We start from the raw sequence: 24245 nt of genomic DNA, 5'->3' as shown, positions 1-24245 counted from the left end.
ACTGAGATATGGCCTCATGATTGTGGAAGAGCACTAGATTCCTCAGATATTCCAACAGGTCCAAGGATGTGACTTTGCTTGTGGCTCAAACCCCACCCTTGTTTAGAAATTTGTTCTTGTAACTTCCCTATGGGAAATGTGAGACTGCTGGCTCGATTGTTGGCGAAGACAATCTCCACCATCACAACATTGTGGCATGGAGATTATCTTCATGAACAAACTGCTGTAACTTTTATCAGACTAGTAAGCTTTAATTTTCTTGCTCTTTTCTGTCAAATTTGTTTCACCACCTTCGGACTCTTAAAAGAAGTTGCCGTCAAGCAAGGTAGAAATGCTGGTTAACTTTCGAACTTAGAAGGACTATGCACACGGATTACGCTCCAAGCAATGCATCATGGCCCGGAAGTTGACACTCCAGTGATGTTTGTTGAAATTTGTAATCATCTTGTCCCGAAATGTTATTTTTTTCTATTGTTATCACTGACTAATTGAAACTTTTAATGCTGTAGCGCATTGATGATCGACATGACTTCAAAATCCACCCCCCGTGAGAATGTGTTTCTGGCAATAAATTCTTTATCATAAACTGAGTAATGAGATTCAGCACTTGAAAATTTATGACTTTCAAAAGCGATTACATTATTGTCTTGCATGAGCACAACACTGATTCCAGCATCACTTGCATATGTCATCACTATGAACGACTTTGCAGGATTTGGAAGAACAAAGACAGGAACCGTCGTCACTGCCATTTGCCACCCTGACGTCCAATGGTTCCTTAGTCATCAAGCCCAGCCACTGTAGCATTGCTCTTGACATGAAGTTGTGAGAACAACCATTATCTAGCAACTCTTGGCCTTTTAACTAACTTATGGCATGCAATTTGTAGCTCTGCACATGTAAATTTTTTGCACGTCCACGTGGCAAATGTTTATTCACATGAGCATCAATGACTAATCCATGACACATAACTTCTGAGGGCTCAGGAATGGCTTGGTGTGCTGGGCTCGGAGCATCGTGATCAGAGCAGCCTCAGGTTGGGAGGAGAACTCGCAGCAGTCCAAGAACCATAGCAATACTTGGATTATTGATGCCCAGATTGCAAGCATTGTGGCAGCTTGAAGCCAGGCCCAGCAGTGCACGATCAAGTGCTTAGCAATCCATCCTTCCTGTGCCAGCTCTACGTCCTGAAGAAGGTCCTAAGGATCCACAGCATGATGGCGATTGCCAAGACCTCAAGAGCATCATCCTCAACCTTTGGTCATCATGAAGGCCAGGCCTCAAGCTGCTCCACAGATAACTTGGGGCAGTCCAAGGAGATTTTCCAGCTCCAGAACCTCCGGCTCCTCCTCAGCAAGAACAATCCCGCCATGACCAAGCTCTGCGGGGATCTGCCTGCCATCCTTCACTCGCCTGTGTTGTCAATCCGGTTGAAGACACTCTCGAAGGACTCTCGTCGGCCATCCTTGTTTCGTGCTCTGGACAACTGCATGAAGGCAGCGATCTACAGCACACAAAAGAGATTCAAGTTTTTAGCACCGTTGGAGAGGAGACTTTTTGAAAGTACACAGACATCTTTGTCGCGTTTCATCTTCACCATGAGCTCGCCCTTGGTGATTTTCCTGCAAGTTACTTGGAAATTGAGTCGCTGTCCAAGTAAAAAAGGAGTTTTTGCTTACCCTGTGTTTTCAGAGTCGATCTTCATGAACATGTCCAATAACCTTTGGTACTCCTTGACTGAAATTCCCGCCGCCGCCGCTTGTGTCCTGATGTAAGCAGCATCCCTTGCATTCTTGCTGGCTGCTCTTACAGCTCCAAACGTTGTTAGCTGCTCCATCGCCCTGTTTACGCACGAAACTAAGGTTACTTCTTCTGAGAATAGAGAAAGTTTCTCCTTACCTTGCGTGAAATGTCAATGCGATGTTAAGGAATTGCTTGAGAAGTTGCTGCAAACTCCTCGCAAGTCAGCTCTCATGATAGGATGTACTTAATCCTCACCATGTAAGGCTCAAATGGATCACCAATGCCTCCCGGCCAACGAGCGTGCCACCCTTCTGCGTGTGGTTTGAGCGGTATCTCAGCTTTCCTCGCAGTCAAGAGATGCTGCATCGTTTCTGATGGAAACATCTGTGTTAAGTTAGACGCGCCTCGACTCTTTGGTCTAAGCACTTACAACTTACTCTGGGAACAAGTCCACGAGAGCCAAACTGCGGAATGGAAGCATCAAGAGCTGCGTTGAGCTGCGAGATACTGCGACCCTACCGACTGGTGAAAGTTTTCGTGGCCACGCACCACTTTATACGTGGCTTATAAACATTAGTGCCACGTGGTTTTCTTCCAGCGATGCTGACATGGATAAACTGTTAACAGTGTCCACATTGCGATCCACGCGGAGGAGTTTGGAGCTCTTGTGTTGAGATGTGGCAGATTAAATGCCCTGGAAGCAGGCAAGCTCTTGCACGCTCTGATTGCGCAGCTGCGAGTCCATGGCCGCCACTCGCTCACCAGGATCGGCAATCTTCTTGTGGAGATGTATGGCAAATGCGGCAGCACGGACGACACACGCACGGCATTCGATGCCATCGCCGACAAGAATGTCTTACCTTGGGGCTTCTTGATCGCAGCCTACGCTAGCAGGGATGAGAGATTTAATGTTCTTGGGGAGATGTGCTTGGACGGAGTGAAGCCGGAGGTTCACTCCCTCTGGTGAGGTCTTGCTTGACGCTGGAACAGGGCAACCTTGTTCGATCGCTCCTCGAGGAGTGTGGGCTTAGCAGGGATTTGCAGATTGCCACAGAGATTCGGAGGATGTGTGGATTGCTCCATGAAGCTCGTCTGGCTGTTAAGAATCTTGGACAGAAAGATTTGCTGGCCTGGAACGCGATGATCGACGCTCATGCCCAGTGCGGGCAATGCAATGAGGCATTTGCAATTTACGAGAGGATGCCTTTGCTGTGACGATCTGGGCAATGGAGAAGAGATCCATGCTTGTGTCGTGAGGAATGGGACGTTGCCATGTCCACTGCATTGGTGCGCTGCTACGGCCGCTGTGGAAATCCAGAGAAAGCAATGACTGTGTTTGAGAATTTCTCTGAAAACAAGGATGTGGGGCTAGGGACAGCGATGATCCTCTGCCTCGCTCAGAAGCAAAGGATCATGGAAGCAATTCGAGTGGAATAGCACTCCATCCTGGAACATCCTTCAACTGGACCATATTTCTCAAGTGGTGGATAAAATGTTGCCTTGTCATTCTTCCCTGCTGTTTATTCTGGGGATGCAATGATGCCGGAGAATGACAACTCTAGATTCGTTGAGTTTGCATTGGGCTGCCTGCTCTCAAACAAGGTTTCTTAGCAAGCAACTTTACGCTGGTTGCTCTCCTCCACGGATTCTCGAGTTCTTCAAGGTCTGGGATAAGCACAGGCATGATCAGCTCAAGAGCCATGGAGTTTCTGTGTTATACTGGAGGAGATGTTCTGACCAGGGATGATCTAGTTGTTGGTAAAATGCTTTGAAGTCACATGTTTTGAAGCTAGCAGTTTGAGAGATGGAACACCATGGTCCAAGACCAGCTATCCCGAAGAAGCTCTCTTGAAGGTGGTAAGGCTGATACGTTCACGTTTACCAGTTGCAAGCATGCATTGCTACAAATGAGCTTTCTTCACGATCGAGTGCCCATTTTAGGGCCTAAATCGGATCCAGTTGTGGTAGCAGAGCTTATCAACTGCTCCAAGGCCCAGAGGCTCGGTCTTGCAAGGAGTGCTTCCGAAGGGACAAATGAGATGCAGTGGTGTGGAGTTCTAGATCAGGCCATATCCAAGACGCTCTGGACATCTTCTCCCAGATGGATGCCTATGCGGAAACTGGCATGCCTCAGCCAGCGCAAGGCCTCTCATCATGCCGCTAAATCCTTCCTTCTTAAAAACCTCCATCCTGGTAGGGTTTCTAACTTATTTGAAAGAAGCAGAATTAAGAATCAAAGGTTCCAGAAGCTTATGGATAAATAAACATAAACCGTTTCTTTTCAAAAAATAAAGGTGACAAAAAAAGTATATCATTTCGAAACAATTGACGAAGCTTTCTTTCCTTTTTCTTCTGCGGATTTCTACGATGTGGAGATAATGCTAATGTTAAAGGAAGGAAGAATTATTTGTTCTTTGGATTTTTCTATAGAGGATGCGTTTACTGAGCTGAGGAAGAAGGGCCTTGCTGCCGCGACGAAGAAATCTTCTCGTGTGGCTGCGGATGGATTGCTTGGACTGGCACACTTCGAGAAAGGTGCCGCGGTCATAGAGATTAACAGCGAGACTGACTTTGTTGCTCGAAACGATCTCTTCCAGAGCCTTGTAAGTGATGGATGATCTTCTTCGGCTTTTAGTTTTGCTCACGATTTTTCCAGGTGCTGTCAGTCGCAAAAGCGGCATCCACATTGGAAGCTGTCCAACAATTTTCTTCTAAACCAGCTGCTCTTGATTTGCACGATTTAGAGGTAAGTCTGTTCTCTCGAAGGAAAGATCTTTCATGTTTGGAAATTTCCAGCTTGTAAATGTGAAGCTGGATCACGCATCAATCACCAGAGAGCTTTGTGTACGCGACGCAGTCTCGGAAGTTGCCGCTATCACTGGAGAAAATGTGAGACTTCGAAGAGCTTTCTATATATCTTCGCAAAGAGGGATCGTGTCCTCGTATTTGCACATGAGTCCGGCATCAGGTGCTTGTAAATTCCACTGTTTGCTCGTTTCTCACAAATTTATTCTGAAAGGCTTATCTCGGCTCGCGGGGCTCGTTGCGCTCGAGGTTGAAGATGATCAAGAAGGCTCGCATTCGGAAACACTGAAAAGCTTGGGCTCGTCTCTTGCAATGCATGTTGTTGCTGCAAGGCCTCTGTTTTTGTCTAAGGAACTCGTGGACTCTGAAGTACTGGAGCATGAGCGGAACATCTGCAAAGCACAGGTGCAAGGCATTTGTTATTTTTCTGCCTTTTATTGATTGTCTATTGTTTTTCTGTTTTGTTGTTGCAGGCCTCGACTGCTGGAAAGCCAGAGAACGTCGTCCAGAAGATGGTCGAAGGCAGGCTTGCCAAATACATGGAAGAGGTTGTTCTTCTGGAGCAGAAGTACGTTGCAGACGAAACGAAATGGATCAACGTATGTCACACCATTCGAATATGTCTCATCAGGCTCACGATTTGATCTTTCAGGTTCTGCTAAAAGAGACGTCCAAAGAAATCGGGAAGACGGCCAAGATCGAGGGATTCCTGCGAATAGAAGTCGGGGAGGGGATCGAAAAGTAAGTCCTTGTTACAATCCAAGCCTTCACGAACCAATTCCTGGCTTCACTTTCCCAGGCTTGAAAAGGACTTTGCTGCCGAGGTTGCTGCTGCAGCACGATGACAGGTTCGATATTCAAAACAAGTAGGTGGTTTTATTCGAATCAAATCAATTGCCAAAGACGCTGGCACATTATCTCGAGGACAAGATGCAATGAAATAACGAATTGGAAGGTACTTCTTTCTCGCTGGAGTTAACTGACTTAGTTCTTGGTGCAGTGAGCCTTGCTCCATTTCCAGCCATACGGACAGCGGTGGCAATCGTTGTTATACCAATACCAGTCACTGGGGCAGCTCACACACTTGCTTCCACTCCACTTCCATCCGGACGGGCATTGGTGGCACTTGTTGTTGTACCAGTACCAGTTGCTCGGGCAGCTCACGCATTTGCTTCCACTCCACTTCCAACCGGAGAGGCATCTGTGGCAATCGTTGCTATACCAGTACCAGCCCTTGGGACACTGGATGCACTTGTGGCCGTCCCAGTTCCATCCAGATTTGCATTTCTGCTGGGCTGCTGCGCTTGCGATGCCACCAACGTCCACTCCAACCAGGAGGACTGTCACAACCATGGCCAGAAGCATCAGCTGGGACTTGCTCGCCATCTTGGTAGAAGAAACTTTCGAAGTGTAGTGAGATCTCTCTCTCTCTCGCAAAACTTGCTGCTGTGTGGTGGATTAGAAGTGGAGGCAATTTATAGGATGGAGGAAGTGGAGACCAAGTCCAGCGAGATTGCTACAGCGTCACTCGGTTCTGACTATTTAGTCAGCATGTTATGCTTGACATAGTCGTTAGACGTAATGTATCCAATTATCACAGAAATGGTATAAATTTGACGGCAGCCAGAACACGAGACATTGATTTCTATGTGCCAAACCATGAAATAGTCGTTTTGAAAGGATCAACTTTCCTCTTTAATAAGAAAAAGCGAAAACATGAAATTTAGCTCCCACCACCTTTTCTTGAGAAGCATATGATTACTAAACCAGAAAATGAAACTTTATTCAACTTTCTTGTGACTAGAACCAAATAGAAGTTAGCAAAATGCAGAAACGATCTATGCTTTCGGACTAAACAAGAAATCCGCATATGCATCACTGAATTTCTGCATTGTCCGCTCTCTCTTGTACAATTTAGTCATGCAGACACAATGTGCTAACTGCTTGATGCTTTCCAAAAACTCCTTGTTCTGATATAGAGTAACCACAGAAGGCCAGAAACGAGGAAGAAATCGAGTATCAAATTTTGTCCAACTCAATAAAGTCTCCAGATTTGATGTGCTCAGTTTATCAAACTTTATTTCTCTCCCTTTAAACCAATTGAAAAAGGGATAATAACTTGATGAGAGAGCCCATTTTATCCCCATTTATCTCCCTCCCAAGGTTCCAAAGATCCACGGTGACAGTATATTCAAATTTCATTCTATAATCACATGCGCTACACTCACCCCCCTTCAAAGATGTCAATGTCCTCATTGACTATTGATTACCAACCCCTACTGAGCCAAAGGGAACTAACACTTCCATTTCCACACTAAATCTACCAATCCCTCCATTGTGTAGATCAACTATTCCATCTAAGACAATTAGTCATCCACTTGTACTGTAATCCCATGGTGAATACCTTCGTCTAAGATGTTCCACAAAAGGAAGGACATACGCATATGTACGATTTTCAAATTTAGGAGTAGAAATATACCTTGCTCAAGGGTATATTATATTTTAGATAGCCCCTAATCAATGAGAATCAAACTTGTGCCATTTGCTCTGATACCAATTATAGCGAGATCATAGGTCACCACCACCTTAAAAATTCTAGGCAAACAGACCTTGTCAATCACATCTTTTGTGACAATAACCACTGCCCTCTTGTCTTTGACCCTCTTTTTCTCCAAAGTGCTCAATTCCTCCACTATAGTTACTGTTGCCATTGTCACTCTCTTGGCATCCAAAACCTGTTTGATTTCATACGCGGTATCCTTGCCATTACAAAACACTAGCATTGGGGCTCCTTTAAAAGGGTGTTGCAGCATACATTTCACGGCACTTGCAAACCTGGTAGCTCTTGATTCCCTATCCACTGGGATCGCACACATGCGAAACTTGATAAGCTTTTGATTGCAGTCAGTGAAATAATCAGATGGACTGCCCAAAGCACCCATGCCGCTAAATCCTTCCTTCTTAAAAACCTCCATCCTGGTAGGGTTTCTAACTTATTTGAAAGAAGCAGAATTAGGCGTAATAAGAATCAAAGGTTCCAGAAGCTTATGGATAAATAAACATAAACCGTTTCTTTTCAAAAAATAAAGGTGACAAAAAAAGTATCATTTCGAAACAATTGACGAAGCTTTCTTTCCTTTTTCTTCTGCGGATTTCTACGATGTGGAGATAATGCTAATGTTAAAGGAAGGAAGAATTATTTTTTCTTTGGATTTTTCTATAGAGGATGCGTTTACTGAGCTGAGGAAGAAGGGCCTTGCTGCCGCGACGAAGAAATCTTCTCGTGTGGCTGCGGAAGGATTGCTTGGACTGGCACACTTCGAGAAAGGTGCCGCGGTCATAGAGATTAACAGCGAGACTGACTTTGTTGCTCGAAACGATCTCTTCCAGAGCCTTGTAAGTGATGGATGATCTTCTTCGGCTTTTAGTTTTGCTCACGATTTTTCCAGGTGCTGTCAGTCGCAAAAGCGGCATCCACATTGGAAGCTGTCCAACAATTTTCTTCTAAACCAGCTGCTCTTGATTTGCACGATTTAGAGGTAAGTCTGTTCTCTCGAAGGAAAGATCTTTCATGTTTGGAAATTTCCAGCTTGTAAATGTGAAGCTGGATCACGCATCAATCACCAGAGAGCTTTGTGTACGCGACGCAGTCTCGGAAGTTGCCGCTATCACTGGAGAAAATGTGAGACTTCGAAGAGCTTTATATATGTCTTCGCAAAGAGGGATCGTGTCCTCGTATTTGCACATGAGTCCGGCATCAGGTACTTGTAAATTCCACTGTTTGCTCGTTTCTCACAGATTTATTCTGAAAGGTTTATCTCGGCTCGCGGGGCTCGTTTCGCTCGAGGTTGAAGATGATCAAGAAGGCTCGCATTCGGAAACACTGAAAAGCTTGGGCTCGTCTCTTGCAATGCATGTTGTTGCTGCAAGGCCGCTGTTTTTGTCTAAGGAACTCGTGGACTCTGAAGTACTGGAGCATGAGCGGAACATCTGCAAAGCACAGGTGCAAGGCATTTGTTTTTCTCTGCCTTTTATTGATTGTCTATTGTTTTTTTGTTTTGTTGTTGCAGGCCTCGACTGCTGGAAAGCCAGAGAACGTCGTTCAGAAGATGGTCGAAGGCAGGCTTGCCAAATACATGGAAGAGGTTGTTCTTCTGGAGCAGAAGTACGTTGCAGACGAAACGAAACGGATCAAAGTAAGTCACATCATTCGAATGTGTCTCATCAGCCTCAGGATTTGATCTTTCAGGTCCTGCTAAAAGAGACGGCCAAAGAAATCGGGAAGACGGCCAAGATCGAGGGATTCCTGCGAATAGAAGTCGGGGAGGGGATCGAAAAGTAAGTCCTTGTTACAATCCAAGCCTTCACGAACCAATTCTTGGCTTCATTTTCCCAGGCTTGAAAAGGACTTTGCTGCCGAGGTTGCTGCTGCAGCACGATGACAGGTTCGATATTCAAAACAAGTAGGTGCTTTTATTCGAATCAAATCAATTGCCAAAGACGCTGGCACATTATCTCGAGGACAAGACGCAATGAACTAACGAATTGGAAGGTACTTCTTTCTCGCTGGAGTTAACTGACTTAGTTCTTGGTGCAGTGAGCCTTGCTCCATTTCCAGCCATACGGACAGCGGTGGCAATCGTTGTTATACCAATACCAGTCACTCGGGCAGCTCACACACTTGCTTCCACTCCACTTCCATCCGGACGGGCATTGGTGGCACTTGTTGTTGTACCAGTACCAGTTGCTCGGGCAGCTCACGCATTTGCTTCCACTCCACTTCCAACCGGAGAGGCATCTGTGGCAATCGTTGCTATACCAGTACCACCCTTTGGGACACTGGATGCACTTGTAGCCGTCCCAGTTCCATCCAGACTTGCATTTCTGCTGGGCTGCTGCGCTTGCGATGCCACCAACGTCCACTCCAACCAGGAGGACTGTCACAAACATGGCCAGAAGCATCAGCTGGGACTTGCTCGCCATCTTGGTAGAAGAAACTTTCGAAGTGTAGTGAGATATCTCTCTCTCTCTCTCTCTCTCTCTCTCTCGCAAAACTTGCTGCTGTGTGGTGGATTGGAAGTGGAGGCAATTTATAGGATGGAGGAAGTGGAGACCAAGTCCAGCGAGATTGCTACAGCGTCACTCGGTTCTGACTATTTAGCCAGCATGTTATGCTTGACATAGTCGTTAGACGTAATGTATCCAATTATCACAGAAATGGTATAAATTTGACGGCAGCCAGAACACGAGACATTGATTTCTATGTGCCAAACCATGAAATAGTCGTTTTGAAAGGATCAACTTTCCTCTTTAATAAGAAAAAGCGAAAACATGAAATTTAGCTCCCACCACCTTTTCTTGAGAAGCATATGATTACTAAACCAGAAAATGAAACTTATTCAACTTTCTTGTGACTAGAACCGAATAGAAGTTAGCAAAATGCAGAAACGACCTATGCTTTCGGACTAAACAAGAAATCCGCATATGCATCACTGAATTTCTGCATTGTCCGCTCTCTCTCGTACAATTTAGTCATGCAGACACAATGTGCTAACTGCTTGATGCTTTCCAAAAACTCCTCGTTCTGATATAGAGTAACCACACAAGGCCAGAAACCAGGAAGAAATCGAGTATCAAATTTTGTCCAACTCAATAAAGTCTCCAGATTTGATGCGCTCAGTTTATCATAGGTCACCACCACCTTAAAAATTCCAGGCAAACAGACCTTGTCAATCACATCTTTTGTGACAATAACCACCGCTCTCTTGTCTTTGACCCTCTTTTTCTCCAAAGTGCTCAATTCCTCCACTAAAGTTACTGTTGCCATTGTCACTCTCTTGGCATCCAAAACCTGTTTGATTTCATATGCAGTATCCTTGTCGTTACAAAAGACTAGCATTGGGGCTCCTTTAAAAGGGTGTTGTAGCATACATTTCACGGCACTTGCAAACCTGGTAGCTCTTGATTCCCTATCCACTGGGATCGCACACATGCGAAACTTGATAAGCTTTTGATTGCAGTCAGTGAAATAATCAGATGGACTGCCCAAAGCACCCATGCCGCTAAATCCTTCCTTCTTAAAAACCTCCATCCTGGTAGGGTTTCTAACTTATTTGAACGAAGCAGGCCTAATAGCTTATGGATAAATAAACATAAACCGTTTCTTTTCAAAAAATAAAGGTGACAAAAAAGTATCATTTCGAAACAATTGACGAAGCTTTCTTTCCTTTTTCTTCTGCGGATTTCTACGATGTGGAGATAATGGACTTCGACCGTTGCAGCCGTTACAGCCCGGACGAAGACGATGCTTGGGTGTTGGCGAGGCTTTCCAAAAGCTTTCGGCTGGCCACTACTTCCGGAAGTTTGAGGTTTTCGAGCAAGAGTTTGCTGGCATTGCAAGGCTCTACAGGCCCAGCTGGAGATGTTTTCAGGGATTGAAGAAGGGAGTGATGCAGATGAAGACAGTGACTTGTCGTTTGAGTTTGTTAGTGTTTTCAACTTCTCTGTTTGTTGTTTCTTTATTTCAATGGAAACTTGGTATAGCGCGAGAGTTAAAATGGATAAACAAATTGGTCCCTTGAAAGTTTGCATCCGGGAAGTCTGATCGTGATTCAGTTGACGCTTTGGTTCATCCAGCAGGGTTTTGCTTCAAGTTTTCAAGAACAAACTAAAACACGAGAAGGGGACTCATGAAACAAGAACCATGAACAAAGGAAAAATTGATTGCCAATGCACGTAACAAACAAAAAGTTGTACCCGGAACAAAAATACGTCTGTTGTCTTCTTGCTAGGTGCTGCTCCTATTATTTCATCGGAAAAATCAAAAATTAGTGTTGAGACCACCCTTGCTAAGCTCAAGATGTTGAATTCACCGCGTCGTGGGTATCAATCCCTCTATCTACCGCCACTGTACCCGATTCCGCCGAGCCAGTCATGGAAGAAGACTTCAATCCTTTGAAGTATGTCGAGTAAGGAAAGAGCTGCGCGCAGCGAGCGCGCCATCCTGTTCAGAAAGAATAACACTTCAGTCATAACGAATCCAAAACCAGTTTTCGAGGCCTACTCTCAGCGGCATCTGGATCATCAAGCACTGATTGTAGCTTCTTGTGCACCGTCATGCATTGCTTGAGCTCCCATTTCTCTTCGCCACTGCAAAAACGAAACGTTTGAGACGAGAATCCTCTGCAGTTACCACATACCTTGAATCCAAAACAATTTTTACGGAGGCATCTTTTTCGCCAGGAGATAGCAGTTGGAGGACCTCGGCTGCGACGACTCTATGTAGCAGCGAATCTAAAAATGGTAGAAGGCATTAGGAAAGCTCATAGGAGATGGAAAATTGATCGTACCAGTATGACAGTCCAAGAAGTCCTTATTTATCTCTAACAGAGTTCTGTTCCCAAAATCCCTGCCAAGCAAAAGAAGCGACAATGAGTTTGCTTTAGACATTGAAAAACCAAGACCTTAGCAAAGATCGCTCCGCAGCGACCACTTCCCAAACCAGCTTGTCCGTAGAATCAGGTTCTGGCTTGTTGTCCACCATGTTATAAAAACGACACTGCAGACAATTCTTCAAACATTTGTTCCGAGAACAACAAGAGAAAGAAATACCAGGCAGTGATGAATGTCAGGATGGTCACTGTTCACTCTGATGAGCCTCTTGATAGCCTGTGGGACAGTTTAAGCCAGGATGAAAAATGTTTGCACAAACCAACCTGGAATGCCAGGAGAACTTTTTGCCGACGCATGTAAATCTCAAAAGCAAGAAGATGTGTTTCAAGCGAGTCCGGTGAGTGCATTTGCAAGAGTTTCAAATACTTCAATGCCTCGCCCAGGGGATCTTCCACCTGAAATCCAGTTCAGCACACAGCTGAAAGCCAGTAAAAGTACTTACATGAACAAGCTGCTCGCCGTCGGGATCGTTATCAAAAGGTTTCGGCGCCTGGGTTCCTTTCTTTGCACCTTTGCTGGCATTCGATGCCTTCTCTTCCTCCTTGGCCTTCTCGGCTTCCTAATAACAGAGGACACTTGTAACCGAATGTGTCATATGCATAAAACCGACCTTTTTAGCTCGAGCTTCTGCTTTTCTGCTCTTTTGACGCAGCTTCTTCCGTTCTGAAGGAGTCAATCCAGCATTGACTGCTTCTTCCTCCACCGCGGTCTTCGGTGGCGAATCATATATACATAAATAGCACCTGAATCAAGAATGTCAATACGGAGTCATCACTGAACCGAAACGGACCGTATGGCGCTGCAAGCAGCTCGGTAGAAAAAGGGAAACGAGTGCAGACGGTCTTGAAATCTCAGCATATGAACGTATGCGCGCAAAGTCATTTTACGAAGACAGTACGTGTGGAAGTCAAATTGGTCCTCCGTCATATCATTGTAATGCTTCTCCACGGCCACAAACTTTTTCAAAGCTTTGCCTAAAGCTCCTTGTCGAAAATGACTGTCTCCGGATGCCAGCTCGTACCTAAGGCGAGGACTTTTAGAGCATCTAAAACACAAAAAAAATACTTACCACATGCACTGCATGTCATACAGATTGTTATGTTGATCGCCATCCTTGGTGAAGAGCGCGGCAGTTTTCTCGGCAAGTTCAACCTGGTCGGCTTGCAACATGCGCTTCACGCATTCGCTATTTACAAATCTGTCAGCAAGGTCCATTGTCCTTGCCTCGTCAGCTAAGGATGCCGCAGCAACGGGATCACCGGCATGCTTTAATATCCTTCCCTGCAAGAAGAGACCCGGTGAGAACGCTTCAACTGTACCTTCCATACCTTCACAAGATATAAGTCAATTGCCGTAGGCGTATGCTTGATCGCCTCGTCTATCTTCTCCACGGCGCGTTCAACGTCCCTTTTACGGTCAAAATGCTGCAACAACTCGCATCAGAAATGCTTCTACCTGCTGAAGTACAAACCTGCGCCAACAGATAAAGTATCCACATGAAAGCAGACGGAGGTTCTTTCTCAGTGCTACAAAGAAAACGTTAAAACCCAAACGCAGAGAAAATAGTTCGGTACCTCGAGGGAAAACATCCAGTTTTTCTCAAAGAATCTTCAAACTCCAAAATGACCTCCTCTAGAATGATGGCCTGTTGCAGAAACACTATTTAGATCGAAGCAAGAGGCAAGCAAATATTTACCCGGCTTGAAGAAGAATAAAGAGGACGCAGTGCTGAAAATAGCGATGGTACTCCCTGAATCACGATTGTAAAACATTTATGATTTCACTACGGCAGGAATCATACCTTTCTTAGAAATGGTCTAATATACTTGTCTAGTGCTCTGCGGAACGAATCTCCCTCCAAAAAATCCAATGGCATGCGCTGAAGACAAAATTTCCCAGCACAAGCAACCAACCTGTCATTTAATGTTCATGTTCTTAGATTGAAAGGGGGATAGTTAGGAACATCAACCCCTTGAAAACAAAACAAGCTAACTAGTAAAATTGAAAAAAGGTTAGGCAGTACCTTGGCAACAGCAGAATCTGGATGCTTTGTCCTAAGATCGTCGTAGAGCAGAACGAGCTTCGCAGTGTCCTCCTCCGTCCGCGCATCATGTTGCGATATGCCAATACATTTTTGCAGGCTTTCGTGGTACCTGCATTGACACGAGTATTGAGGAGTCAGTGGATAGCAAATGTATCGACTAGCTTACGTAGTATTGTCAGGACAAATTTCAATCAGGTTCCTGTACCCTTTCTCGGCTTCTTCAAAACGATTCAGCTTCAATAACAAACCAGCCGTCACCTCCTTTACACCAAGCTTATCAACCTGAAAATGAGAGCAATGTATGAGTGACCAATCACAAAACCGATTACACACAATTTTAGCCTGCTTATTTCTCAACTCTTCCAACGCTTTTTCTAATGCTCCTGATTCTTCCAAAAGAGACACCTGGTAGAGGCGGCATTAGTTTCCATTCGCGTCCATAAAAACGCACCTTGTACAAAAGCATTTCGCTATGCTCATAACGCTCGTTATCCGGAGGAAAATCTTCTTCAAGCGTCCCTTCATAAGCCTGAAGAATCTCGACAGCAATATCGGCTCTAGCACGATTACAATATGAGCACCGTATTCCAATCAGTACAGACTACAGAATATTACCGGCTGTTTAAATGCTGCGCAATGGCGAAACATATCCAGTTGTTCCGATGGTTAGGCTTTAAAGTTAGCAGCTGCCTCCTCGTTTCCACAAAGCCGTCGAGGTCCCTCATTTGCACCTGGCACAGAACAATTGTAACAAAACTGTCTTGAGGCAAAGCCTCTACACTACTTACTTGCAGCAGAGACAGATCCCTGAGTATCTGAATGGGCTTGTTCTCCGGATCTATTCTAAGCGCATTGCGGTAGCATTTTATAGCTTCGCGGTATTCCCTGTCGGAGCGGTAGAGAAGGCCATAGACATGCCAGCAAACATGGCTCTTCACATCGTTCTGATACCAAACATTGTTCTATATCATGTATATATAAGATTACAGAAAAACAGTACCTTCAATCCTTTGCGAACCAGCTCGTAAGCCTCGGTCTTTCGATCCATACAATTTAGCGTCAATCCTTTCATCGCCAAAGTCTCTGTTTTGAGAGCATAACAAAGAAGAAAAAAATTAGATACTAAAACTCGCAGAGAAGGAACTCTACCTCCATGCTCCGGAAATTTTTTGAGAATCTGGTCAGCTGCCTTGAGGCCTTTCTTGTACTGCTTCGTCTCATAGGATTTCTGGATAGAGGAAGAGAAAATCGCTTAAACCCTAAACCCCCCAGAGAATTTCTTTCACTTACAACAATGAGCTTGAAGAGATTTGCCTCCTTGGGAGGCAATGACGTTCCCATTGCGCGCTCCACCGGTCGACGCTCGCGCGCCTACAATTTTGCGCAGCGAGCAGCAGCAAATAGCAGTAGAAAGACACGCCGTCGCCTCACGCCGGCACGGCTTGGAAAAACCCTAGCTACTGAGACTCAAGAGCCCTAAAAATCATTTGGAAGAAAAGAGAAACCCAATTAGGGCTTTTAGATGGCGGACGAAGCTCCCGGGGCCAAGCGATGGCTGCCGCTCGAGGCCAATCCCGACATCATGAATCAGGTGAGACGCGCATTGCATTTTTCTCGATCCGATCGGCATCGGCGCGATTGCGGCAGCTCAAGAAATTTTGGTTTTGGTTTTCCTCTCTTGCAGTTTTGCCACAGCCTCGGATTGAGCGAAGCTGCTGCTTTCTACGATGTCTATGGCTTTGATGATGATCTGCTGGCTATGGTTCCGGCGCCTGTGCTCGCCGTGCTCTTTCTTTACCCGATCAATGCCGAGGTAAGCAGAAAATATGTTTTTTTGGGGATTTTTGAGTTTAATTCTTTGCTGGTCCATTCTTTTGCAGTCGGAAGCTGCGAGTAAATCCCAGGAAGAAAAACTTCGTCGAGAGGGACAGAAGTTTAGTCTTTGTTTTTCTTTCTTTGTTCTTGTTGATAGAGGAACTCATCTCGTTTCCTATTTTTCTTTCCTTGTAACAGGTGAGCGAGAGCGTTTATTTCATGAAACAGACAGTCGGGAATGCTTGTGGCACCATCGGTCTGCTACATGCGATTGGAAACAACACTTCTCAAATTCAGCACGGCAAGTCCCCTCTATATCGATCATCTCTAGTTTTACAGTACTAAAATCTTTCCAGCAGAGGGGTCGTACTTCAAACGTTTTTTTGAGTCGACCAGCAAGTTATCTCCTTCTGAAGTACATTGGCATGGTTGAGTTCTTCCTTATTGATTTCTTCTTCTTTTTTTGTTTTAGAGAGCGAGCTATCTCGAAAACGATAGGGAACTCGAGGGTGCTCACTGCGTCGCAGCAGCTGCCGGAGACACTGCGGTAATCAATTCATCAAAGTTTTGATCTTTCTTGTCATTGAAAAACTGGTTTTTTCAGCCTCCAGCGATCGACACTCCAGTGAACCTGCATTTCATTTGCTTTGTCTGCGTGGATGGTACGTGCAAACGTCGCTCAAAAATAATCTAAACTTATTTCATTCTCTTGCCTAGGTGGTCTCTACGAGCTAGATGGCCGTAAAGAACAACCAGTCTACCATGGCCCTTCCTCTCCATCATCAGTGCTCAAGGTAACACAAGCTTGTGATCACATCAAACAAGTTCTCTAGACACTCTTCTCTCCAGGATTCCGTGAAAGTCATCCAAAACTTCGTCTCCATGAACCCCGGATCGCTAGACTTCAACGTCATTTCTCTCTCCAAGACCGAGAATCCGGAAACTTAGCACCAGCGTAAGCAAAGTGCTTAGTTTTACAGTCTTCAGGGAAAAGAGAACAAGATCTTTCAATGCAAAGGAAAGTTTTGTCCATCTCTTCTCGAGTGCAAGCACAGATCCTTGGGCGACATCCCGTCCCAAATCTCCCACCCTCGCTGGAACTCCTCATTCTGCTCGATACAGTCCGCCAGCGACGCGTTGCCGAGCCTCATCCGAATCTCCGCGGCCTCCCTCCCGGAGGCCCTGTCAAACACCGCCTCCCAGCCATCCTCCCACGCCTGCTTCGACGCATCGCACAGCTCCAGCGTCACTCCATCCGTGGGAATCCACCCGGACCTGTCCACGCTCCACCACCCCGTGTTCCTGTACAGCTTCCTCACGATCCGGTTGGACTCTCGTTGCCCGGCCTTGGGAGTGCACGGTCTGCAGTAAGCTCCGTTGAGAGGACCTTTGCTGAGGATGGACGCCACTGGGGTCTCGAGCACCGGCCAGGGGAAGTTCCGGTGGCTCAAGATGCAAAACGGCAGCATCTCTTTCGCCACCCGGATGCCCGAGACACGGAGGTGGACCTCGAACACGCGCTCCGAGTGGATGTTGCGGTAGCCTTGCGCGTGGAGACTGGGGAGGATGCTGAGCCGGTTGATGGTGGCCATGGTCGTCTGCCGGTCCCCAGCACCGAGCCTGTCGTTGAGACCGCCAAAGTCGTAACCATACGGCACCGTGTAGACTCCGGGACGAAAGATGGTGGCCGGGAGTGGCGCGGTCCAGTAGCCGTCCAGCCTTGTCCTCACGATCCATTTGTACTGGAAGCCGTGCATCTTTTCGTAGGCCACGATGAGCTGCATGCAGCCTTCGACCAGGCTGAAGTACTGCAGGAGGCCCTGAGAAAGCAAGAGTTTTTGAGAAGGCAAGAACAAAGTTCCTCGTTTTCCACTTACTTGGACGCCGTTTGGAGAGCTTTTCGACTTGAGCAGCTCCTTGTGCATCGTGCTCTCGAGCATGTCATACGCCCTGAAGATCCTGGCGATCCGGAAGCGGGCGTTGACCCCGAGCAGTGCGATCTTCCAGGTGTTCTCGTCCAGCGGGACATTGAGGAAGATATCAGCGTCCTTGTGTGCGTCGATGACGAACTTCCGGATGCTCGGACCGGTTAGCTCGAAGTGTCGCAGCTGTCCCAACAGGCAAATCGCAACACGGGAGGCATTGCCATCGTGGTCGCTGCTGCTGCTGCCGCTGCTGCTTCCCGGTGCTGAAACGCGAGTAGCGACCTGGAATGAAAAACGAAGAGAGAAAGGATTAGAATCGCATTGTCAATAAGTTTAATAAGAGTCTACCTTTGGAGGAGAGTAGTGCTGCTGAAAAGTGTCAAATGCCACCCGACCAATCGTAAACAAGAATATGAATCCCAAAAGAACAAAACGCTCTGGATACATTGCCTCATCACATACGGTGGTTGTGTGTCGTAGGATATTCCTTCACAACCGCCGGAACCATGCGGCCGCCGACGTGGGAAGGAGAATCTATTATCACTTGTTTGTTTAACTCTTGCTTTCAGCCGAATTATCAATAGCTTCTGCTGAAAAGGCCTCACTGGACTGATGTTAATAATCCGCCAAAAAATAAGAAAAAAACTATATCATGCTTAAAGACGATACTCCCCGGCTTACGCAAGGATCTGGCGCTGGGTTTGTACCGAGCCGCTTTCTCCTGTAGAACAGGACATACGCTGCCGTTGTTTTTATGGAATCGGGGCTCATGGGATTAACGCAGCTGTCGTCAAAGTTGTACCATTTGTTCTCGTTGCACAACTGAAAATAGACTGGACGTCAGCTACGAAAGGAAAAAAAAAAAGAAAAGAAAATAAAACCTTTGCATATGCAGTGTAATGACCGCCACCCACGCCTCCGTAGTGATTGCTCACGGCGAAAAGCTCGTATGGATCTGTCCGGTGTGATACGTACTTGCTCAAATCCAAGTCGTGCACAGGGAAGTCCACCAGCGTTTCCAGCTTGTTTGAGTACCGACTGTAAGAGAACCTTTTCAGGTGGACCACCAGAATCTCTGGCAACCTCCAGAGATCCAGCTTCTTGCTTGCTTGACGGTGTTCTTTACATTTCGGGCAGAACCTGCAATCGCACGTAATTCCAAAGCTCAAAGCGTGAAGAAAAAAAGAAAACGTTTTAGAAGCTTACCACATGTCATCCGGTCCCAAAGGTTCCTCTCTCATGAATGCCTCTAGGCAAGCGTACAAGGATATTGGTTCTCGCCTTCTTGAATCGGGGATAGTTACTGGAGCCAGGTTCTCTAGCTCTTTGAAGCCATACTGATCCTTAGCGCTTGGGGACCATACTAAAATCAAATATCTGTGTTCTCTCGGCGAAAAGTTGAACGTAGGGAGTGGCATATGTGGGTCTATTAGCAGATCCACCGTAGAGGCCTTGTCATCTGTTATAAACAAACGAAATGGCCAATCTTCCGGAGAACTGTTCACTTCGGCTTCCCGCTTCAACGGACTCACAACCTTGGCAACGAGATTGTAAAGCTCAGCACCCTCACTAAGCCCCGCTTCAGGTATGGCAGTGACAAGTGGAGAACCATAAAGCTTAAACTGCTTTCCTATTGTCCTGCACGAAAATTCATATGTTACATGCCTCAGAAAGTAAAAACAGAGAAAACTTACTCCTCAAGAGTGCCATGGTAAAGAATAAGCTTCGTTGTTTTGCCAGGGAACGACTTTAGCCTAAACGCAGCCAGACGATCCCCATTAGCTAGTGAAAGTGGAGCACTGGGACATTCAGAAATTACACGATAGATCCGATTATTATATACCTGCAATAGAACAGGAAAATAAAAGGTTATGAGTGAACGGAACAATAAGGATCCCATTACCTCCACAACGAACAGATATTCGTTTTCTTCTAGAGTGCAAGCCACGCTTAATGCGTGAATAAGATCCTTAGGACGTGCTTGCTTGGGTCCGGGTATTTGAACCGTATGAACCTCCGGAGAAGCACTCCCATCTCCACTGAACACCGTGACTGCTACGCTCATCAGTTGTTGTTTCTCTGGTAACGGCAAGGATAGATACATGAAGGGGTCAAATGTAACCGATACTTTCGCGCAAACGGGGCAGACCAAAGTCGATTTGTATTGTCCCTGCAAATAAAACACCTTAGTTGCCGTATTAGATATAAAAGTACGAACACAAACCTGGAAAAGGTCCACAATAATCGAGTTGTTGCGCGCCTTATGGATTGCCCAGTACTCATCTGCAACCTCTCCATCCGGTCGTCCATCAATATCTTTAACTTCAATATATGGCTTTGATTTTACGCGATTCAAATCTTCGTGCAGTCCATCCAGAAGAAAGGCCAGGAGCTCCTGTACGATGACACATCGTTAGTAGCTGTATTCTAAGATACTACAATCAAACAAACCTGCGAATCATGTTGATTGTATCCACTAAACTGTGGAGCGAATCGAGAAAGCTTGTTTTTGAACGGACGCGGCACGACAACTTCTCTTCCTGCCCATAGCTTCCTTATAAGCTCTCCAAACGCCACAGCCAGTTCACCCTGTGAAAAGAAAAGAAAAGATGGGAAAAAGAAAACACTTACGCTAGAATCTAGGACCACGCCCCAGTCATTCATACAAAAGGAATACCTTACTCCTAACTCCGCCGTTGCCCATCCTAGGTAGCTGACTGGCAGTAGCAAAAAGCAATCTATAACCCCATTGCAGCGTCCTTTTGCATGTCTGAAACACTCAGTAAAATCACTATCTTTTTCTTTCTTTGGACATGCAAGACCGCTCTTGACACCCAAGAACACAAAGCCAGCAACAGTGAAAGGAAACCGTACCTCCATCCCGAGTGGGTTCGCCGGATTGATCTCGTCATCATAATCCTGGAGGAAGTACTCCACGAGCTCCGGAGTGTGAGCCAGGCACTGGAGAGCACTGTTCATGAAGCAAGTGTTCCCGAGATTCTGGAGGCCAGCAAGACCCCTGCTGCCATTCCGGCTGCCACTGCTAGAACCCCCAAAGAAGTCGTCGTTCTCCTTCTCAACCTCCAGACCAAAGTTTTGATGCTTCACGGGAGAAACATCCGAGGAGCGCCCACCCATGAGTCCAACAGACACATCTGGAGTGGAAGCGCTAGCACCCTCGAGAGGCACCACGGCCAGCCGTTCTTCCTCGGCCCAATTCTCGCTCAACACCTACAAGCAAACCCAAAATCACTGTGCCATCGAGAATTTTCCGCAATGGCCACGAACCTCCTGTCCCATTGGCGATATATCATCGCCCGCTCTACGATCCAGTGATGAATCCGGGCCTAAATCGTCGCGTATCGCCAGATCTAGAGCTGCGACGCGACAGAAAAGCGCTGTGAGCCTAGATCTGGCACGGAGAGAGCCTACCGCAAGGATACCGCCTCGCCGTTGCCGCACGCCCAATCGATCCACGTACCTCGCACAACCACAATCCCTAACCCTAGTCCAGGAATAAGAGAAAAATGGGGGAAGGAAAGGAAAAAACAGGGAAGATCTCCATTTCATCCGTACATTCCATCCGTATAAATAGGGCTAAAAAATATTTCCGATCGATCGTGCTATAGCGGCGGCGAGCAGAGAAATCCTGGGCGCGATCGCGCGACCTTGCATTGGAATGGGATGCGCAGCGCCGCGGGTATGTTGATCAATCCTCCATCTCCCATGACGCGGAGGAAGATCTCCTTCCACCCCACGGGGCCGACGGCGCAGCTACACACGGCCTCGGTGGTGAGCGACCACAGCGCGCTGCAGCACTCGGCGCTGGGGGCCGGCGGCAAGATCCCGTAGAGCGACGCGGAGCACGGGACCAGCTCTTCGCGCAGCTGGAGGCATCGATCGCCGTCGGGGATGGCGGGATTGGTGACGCTGCCTCCTCCTTTCTCGCCAAAGTGGCCCATGGCGCATTGGATTGTTCCAGCTCCCAGGAGCAACACAAGGATCGACCATGAGGTAGCGTTCGTTTCCCTGTGATCCATCGTATGCTTTCCTTCTTTCCTTCTTTAGCGATTGTGTGTATACTTGAGAGAAGGAGTTTGAGAAAGAGATAGAGAGACAGGAGAGAATGCTAGTGGTGAGCTGGCTTATAAGCAGATCTTTCGTTGGAAGTTTTGGCTTTCATTTCTTCTTTGTTTTCATCTTGCTCGAGAGTTTCTGGTTCCAAGTTGGTTGCTCACGCAGCATTCTTTGCTCATCGTTTAGATATTGTTTAGTACTCGCAGCGATCAAATTGTTAAGATAGCCTTCATGCGGATTGAGAGTTAGGCAAAGTGGTGCTAACCAAAAAAGAGTATTATAATACTTTTGCAGCAGCGATGTGCGACGGATTCGGCAATCTTTCCATTGTGCGGTACGCAACGAACTCAAGTTGTTAGAGAAAGAATAAGTGTTTCCCAATTTTTCGACAAACGATACAAGGCTTGGGAAGTAAGTGAAGATATCAGCGACCTCTTAGCTCCGAGAAAAGATACTCTACAACAGTATGTGATTTGATTTGAGAAGGTACCTGTTTTGATCCTTTTTACTCAGGACAAACCACTGGTGGAAGACTTGCAACATACAAAACTCGGGATTTGATGAAGATTATCAGCGACCTCTTAGCTCCCGGGAGCTGGTCTCACAGATACTGTAGTATGTGATTCGACTAAAGCTTGAGAAGGTACTTGGATGGCTTATAGATGTTTATCCTATACCAGAAAGAGCTAATCCATTTCCTTCTTCCAGACCACCAACGCACACATTCCAGACGAGTCTATACGGCCCAGAGTGCTTCGGACACAGATCCATCACCTGGTCCCCAACGCTAGCTCCGCGCCCGCCATCGCCTTGCGTCTTACAAGAGCTTAGCAGCGAAGTCCACGCGATATCATTCGGCTCATACGGCATCGCTTCGAGCAACTCTTGCGCCAGCAAAAGCTGCCCTGTCCGTCCCAAGATATCCACCAGGCACACGTAGTTATCCAAGATCGGACACAGACCATAGTCGCCAACCATGGACACGAAGAACAGCCACGAGTGATACAAGAACCCGCCGTGACTGCAAGCCGAGAGCAAGTTCACGACCGTGATCTCCGTTGGCATCACACCACTCTGCACCATCTCCGTGAAGAGCTCCAAGCTTCTCCAGGGACGCCCGGACTGGGCATAGGCGCTGATCATGATACTCCACGCCACCACCGTCTTCCTCTCGCCAAGATCATCGAAAACTCTCTCCGCGATCGCAAGGCTTCCACACTTCTCGAAGAGATTCAAGAGTCCCACCGCGACTTGGGTGTCACTGCTGTATCCACTCTCGATCGCCTTGGCGTGGATCGTCCGGGCCTCCGCGGCGGTGATCCCCCCAGCGCAGGCCTCGAGCGCTTTGAGATACGTAATCTTGTTCGGTCGCTGGCCGAGAAGATCCATGGCTTTGAAGAGATCGTGAGCTTCGCGACGATGCCCGCTATAGGCATACGCGGAGATCATTCCAGTCCAGGATATCACATTCCTCTCCGGCATCTGATCGAAGAGCTCTCGCGCTGGATCACTGTGGCCGAACTGCGCGTATCCAGTGATCATAGCGTTCCAGGCCGCGAGGTCGCGAAGTGGAAGAAGATCAAATACCATTCTCGCGGCATCCAAATGCCCGGAGAGAGCATTTGCGGATAGGATCGCAGTCCAGGCCAGGATGTTCTTCGCGACGATGGCGTGGAACGCCGCGTCCGCCTCTTGGGCGTGCTCGCATCTCCCAAACATCGTCACCAGCGACGTCCCGACGTGAACATCGCCCGCGAAGCACGAATCGACGATGCAAGCGTGCACGACGCGGCCGAATTCGATCGAGGCGAGCGACGAGCACGCGTCCAGGATCGAGAGAAACGTCACGCGATTGGGCTGTATGCCATCTAGATCCATGATCCGGAAGCCTGCCAGCGCCTCCTCCTCGCGATCGCACAGCACCAGCGCGAGCATCACCGCGTTCCTTGACACCACATCGCCCTCCTCCATCGCCGCGAACAATCGCTCGACGCTGGCGACATTGGCGTCGTGGGCGTCGGCGATGAGCACCGTGTTACAGCCCACCAGATCCCTCTCGGGCATCCGATCGAGCAGTGGCGGGGATGCCCATTCTGGGCATACGCTGCGATCATCAGGTTCCACGAGAGGAGGGATCTCTGGGGCGTCGAATCAAACACCGCTCTCGCCTCCTCCACGCCGCCACACTTCCCATACATCGCGATGAGCCCATTCGCGACGATCAAATTCTCCTCCATCCTCGCCGTGGCGATCCGGCGATGGATCTTCCGGCCCACCGCGAGATCGCCCAGCGCGCCGCAGGCCTCGAGCGCGCTCACGAACACGCATTTGTCCGGCCGGATCCCATCGCCTTCCATCGCATCGAACACTTCCAGCGCCTTCGC

General features: G+C 47.3%; 8 protein-coding genes across 8 annotated transcripts; 4 read left to right on the top strand and 4 right to left on the bottom strand.

Annotated features, from left to right (window-relative positions):
* Nucleotides 1-3557: 3557 nt before the first annotated feature.
* Nucleotides 3558-5513, top strand: LOC9630455 (elongation factor Ts, mitochondrial). Its single transcript, XM_024680404.1, has 8 exons — nt 3558-3936; nt 4078-4346; nt 4400-4489; nt 4540-4711; nt 4763-4953; nt 5022-5147; nt 5201-5289; nt 5348-5513. Exons 1-8 carry the CDS (start codon nt 3558-3560, stop codon nt 5391-5393), a joined length of 1362 nt encoding a protein of 453 aa, XP_024536172.1. The 3' UTR covers nt 5394-5513.
* Nucleotides 5514-5532: 19 nt separating this feature from the next.
* On the bottom strand, nt 5533-5934 carry LOC112348240. The gene has a single exon (XM_024680397.1). The coding sequence runs from the start codon at nt 5932-5934 to the stop codon at nt 5533-5535; it is 402 nt and encodes a 133-aa protein (XP_024536165.1).
* A 2099-nt stretch (nt 5935-8033) lies between these two features.
* LOC9657284 (elongation factor Ts, mitochondrial) lies at nt 8034-9110 on the top strand (the record flags this gene model as incomplete). Its single annotated transcript, XM_024680388.1, has 6 exons — nt 8034-8087; nt 8138-8309; nt 8361-8551; nt 8619-8744; nt 8798-8886; nt 8945-9110. Coding segments are annotated over 6 exons (678 nt in total), but the record flags the coding sequence as incomplete, so codon positions are not given.
* Nucleotides 9111-11252: 2142 nt separating this feature from the next.
* LOC9630454 (N-terminal acetyltransferase A complex auxiliary subunit NAA15) lies at nt 11253-15518 on the bottom strand. Its single transcript, XM_024678336.1, has 25 exons — nt 15335-15518; nt 15194-15272; nt 15045-15127; nt 14833-14988; nt 14660-14775; nt 14496-14601; nt 14378-14449; nt 14211-14326; nt 14024-14153; nt 13802-13879; nt 13697-13750; nt 13575-13645; nt 13472-13526; nt 13329-13424; nt 13070-13281; nt 12791-13021; nt 12611-12743; nt 12443-12559; nt 12264-12395; nt 12160-12216; nt 12012-12106; nt 11898-11956; nt 11748-11841; nt 11612-11697; nt 11253-11551 (listed from the first exon to the last, which is right to left on the bottom strand). Exons 1-25 carry the CDS (start codon nt 15383-15385, stop codon nt 11403-11405), a joined length of 2628 nt encoding a protein of 875 aa, XP_024534104.1. The 5' UTR covers nt 15386-15518; the 3' UTR covers nt 11253-11402.
* Nucleotides 15519-15537: 19 nt separating this feature from the next.
* Nucleotides 15538-16889, top strand: LOC9657283 (ubiquitin carboxyl-terminal hydrolase 3). The gene is made up of 9 exons (XM_024678352.1): nt 15538-15635; nt 15729-15857; nt 15925-15978; nt 16058-16160; nt 16219-16274; nt 16332-16406; nt 16464-16521; nt 16577-16653; nt 16709-16889. The coding sequence occupies exons 1-9, from the start codon at nt 15567-15569 to the stop codon at nt 16805-16807; spliced, it is 720 nt and encodes a 239-aa protein (XP_024534120.1). The 5' UTR covers nt 15538-15566; the 3' UTR covers nt 16808-16889.
* LOC9657282 lies at nt 16842-18253 on the bottom strand. The gene is made up of 3 exons (XM_002961493.2): nt 18133-18253; nt 17737-18066; nt 16842-17679 (listed from the first exon to the last, which is right to left on the bottom strand). The coding sequence occupies exons 1-3, from the start codon at nt 18229-18231 to the stop codon at nt 16867-16869; spliced, it is 1242 nt and encodes a 413-aa protein (XP_002961539.2). The 5' UTR covers nt 18232-18253; the 3' UTR covers nt 16842-16866.
* A 19-nt stretch (nt 18254-18272) lies between these two features.
* Nucleotides 18273-23937, bottom strand: LOC9657281. The gene is made up of 12 exons (XM_024680385.1): nt 22530-23937; nt 21453-21766; nt 21217-21283; nt 21073-21161; nt 20659-21015; nt 20236-20373; nt 20009-20179; nt 19688-19954; nt 19479-19627; nt 18991-19422; nt 18666-18924; nt 18273-18606 (listed from the first exon to the last, which is right to left on the bottom strand). The coding sequence occupies exons 1-12, from the start codon at nt 23923-23925 to the stop codon at nt 18430-18432; spliced, it is 3816 nt and encodes a 1271-aa protein (XP_024536153.1). The 5' UTR covers nt 23926-23937; the 3' UTR covers nt 18273-18429.
* On the top strand, nt 21432-22520 carry LOC112347449. Its single transcript, XM_024678360.1, has 3 exons — nt 21432-21798; nt 22156-22325; nt 22375-22520. Exons 1-3 carry the CDS (start codon nt 21697-21699, stop codon nt 22475-22477), a joined length of 375 nt encoding a protein of 124 aa, XP_024534128.1. The 5' UTR covers nt 21432-21696; the 3' UTR covers nt 22478-22520.
* Nucleotides 23938-24245: the final 308 nt, after the last annotated feature.

Source organism: Selaginella moellendorffii, unplaced genomic scaffold (genome assembly GCF_000143415.4).
Source record: "Selaginella moellendorffii unplaced genomic scaffold, v1.0 SELMOscaffold_1, whole genome shotgun sequence".
Classification (NCBI taxonomy): Eukaryota; Viridiplantae; Streptophyta; class Lycopodiopsida; order Selaginellales; family Selaginellaceae; genus Selaginella; species Selaginella moellendorffii.
The sequence above is the reverse complement of the archived record's forward strand: the minus strand, read 5'-3'. Positions and strand labels throughout refer to the sequence as shown.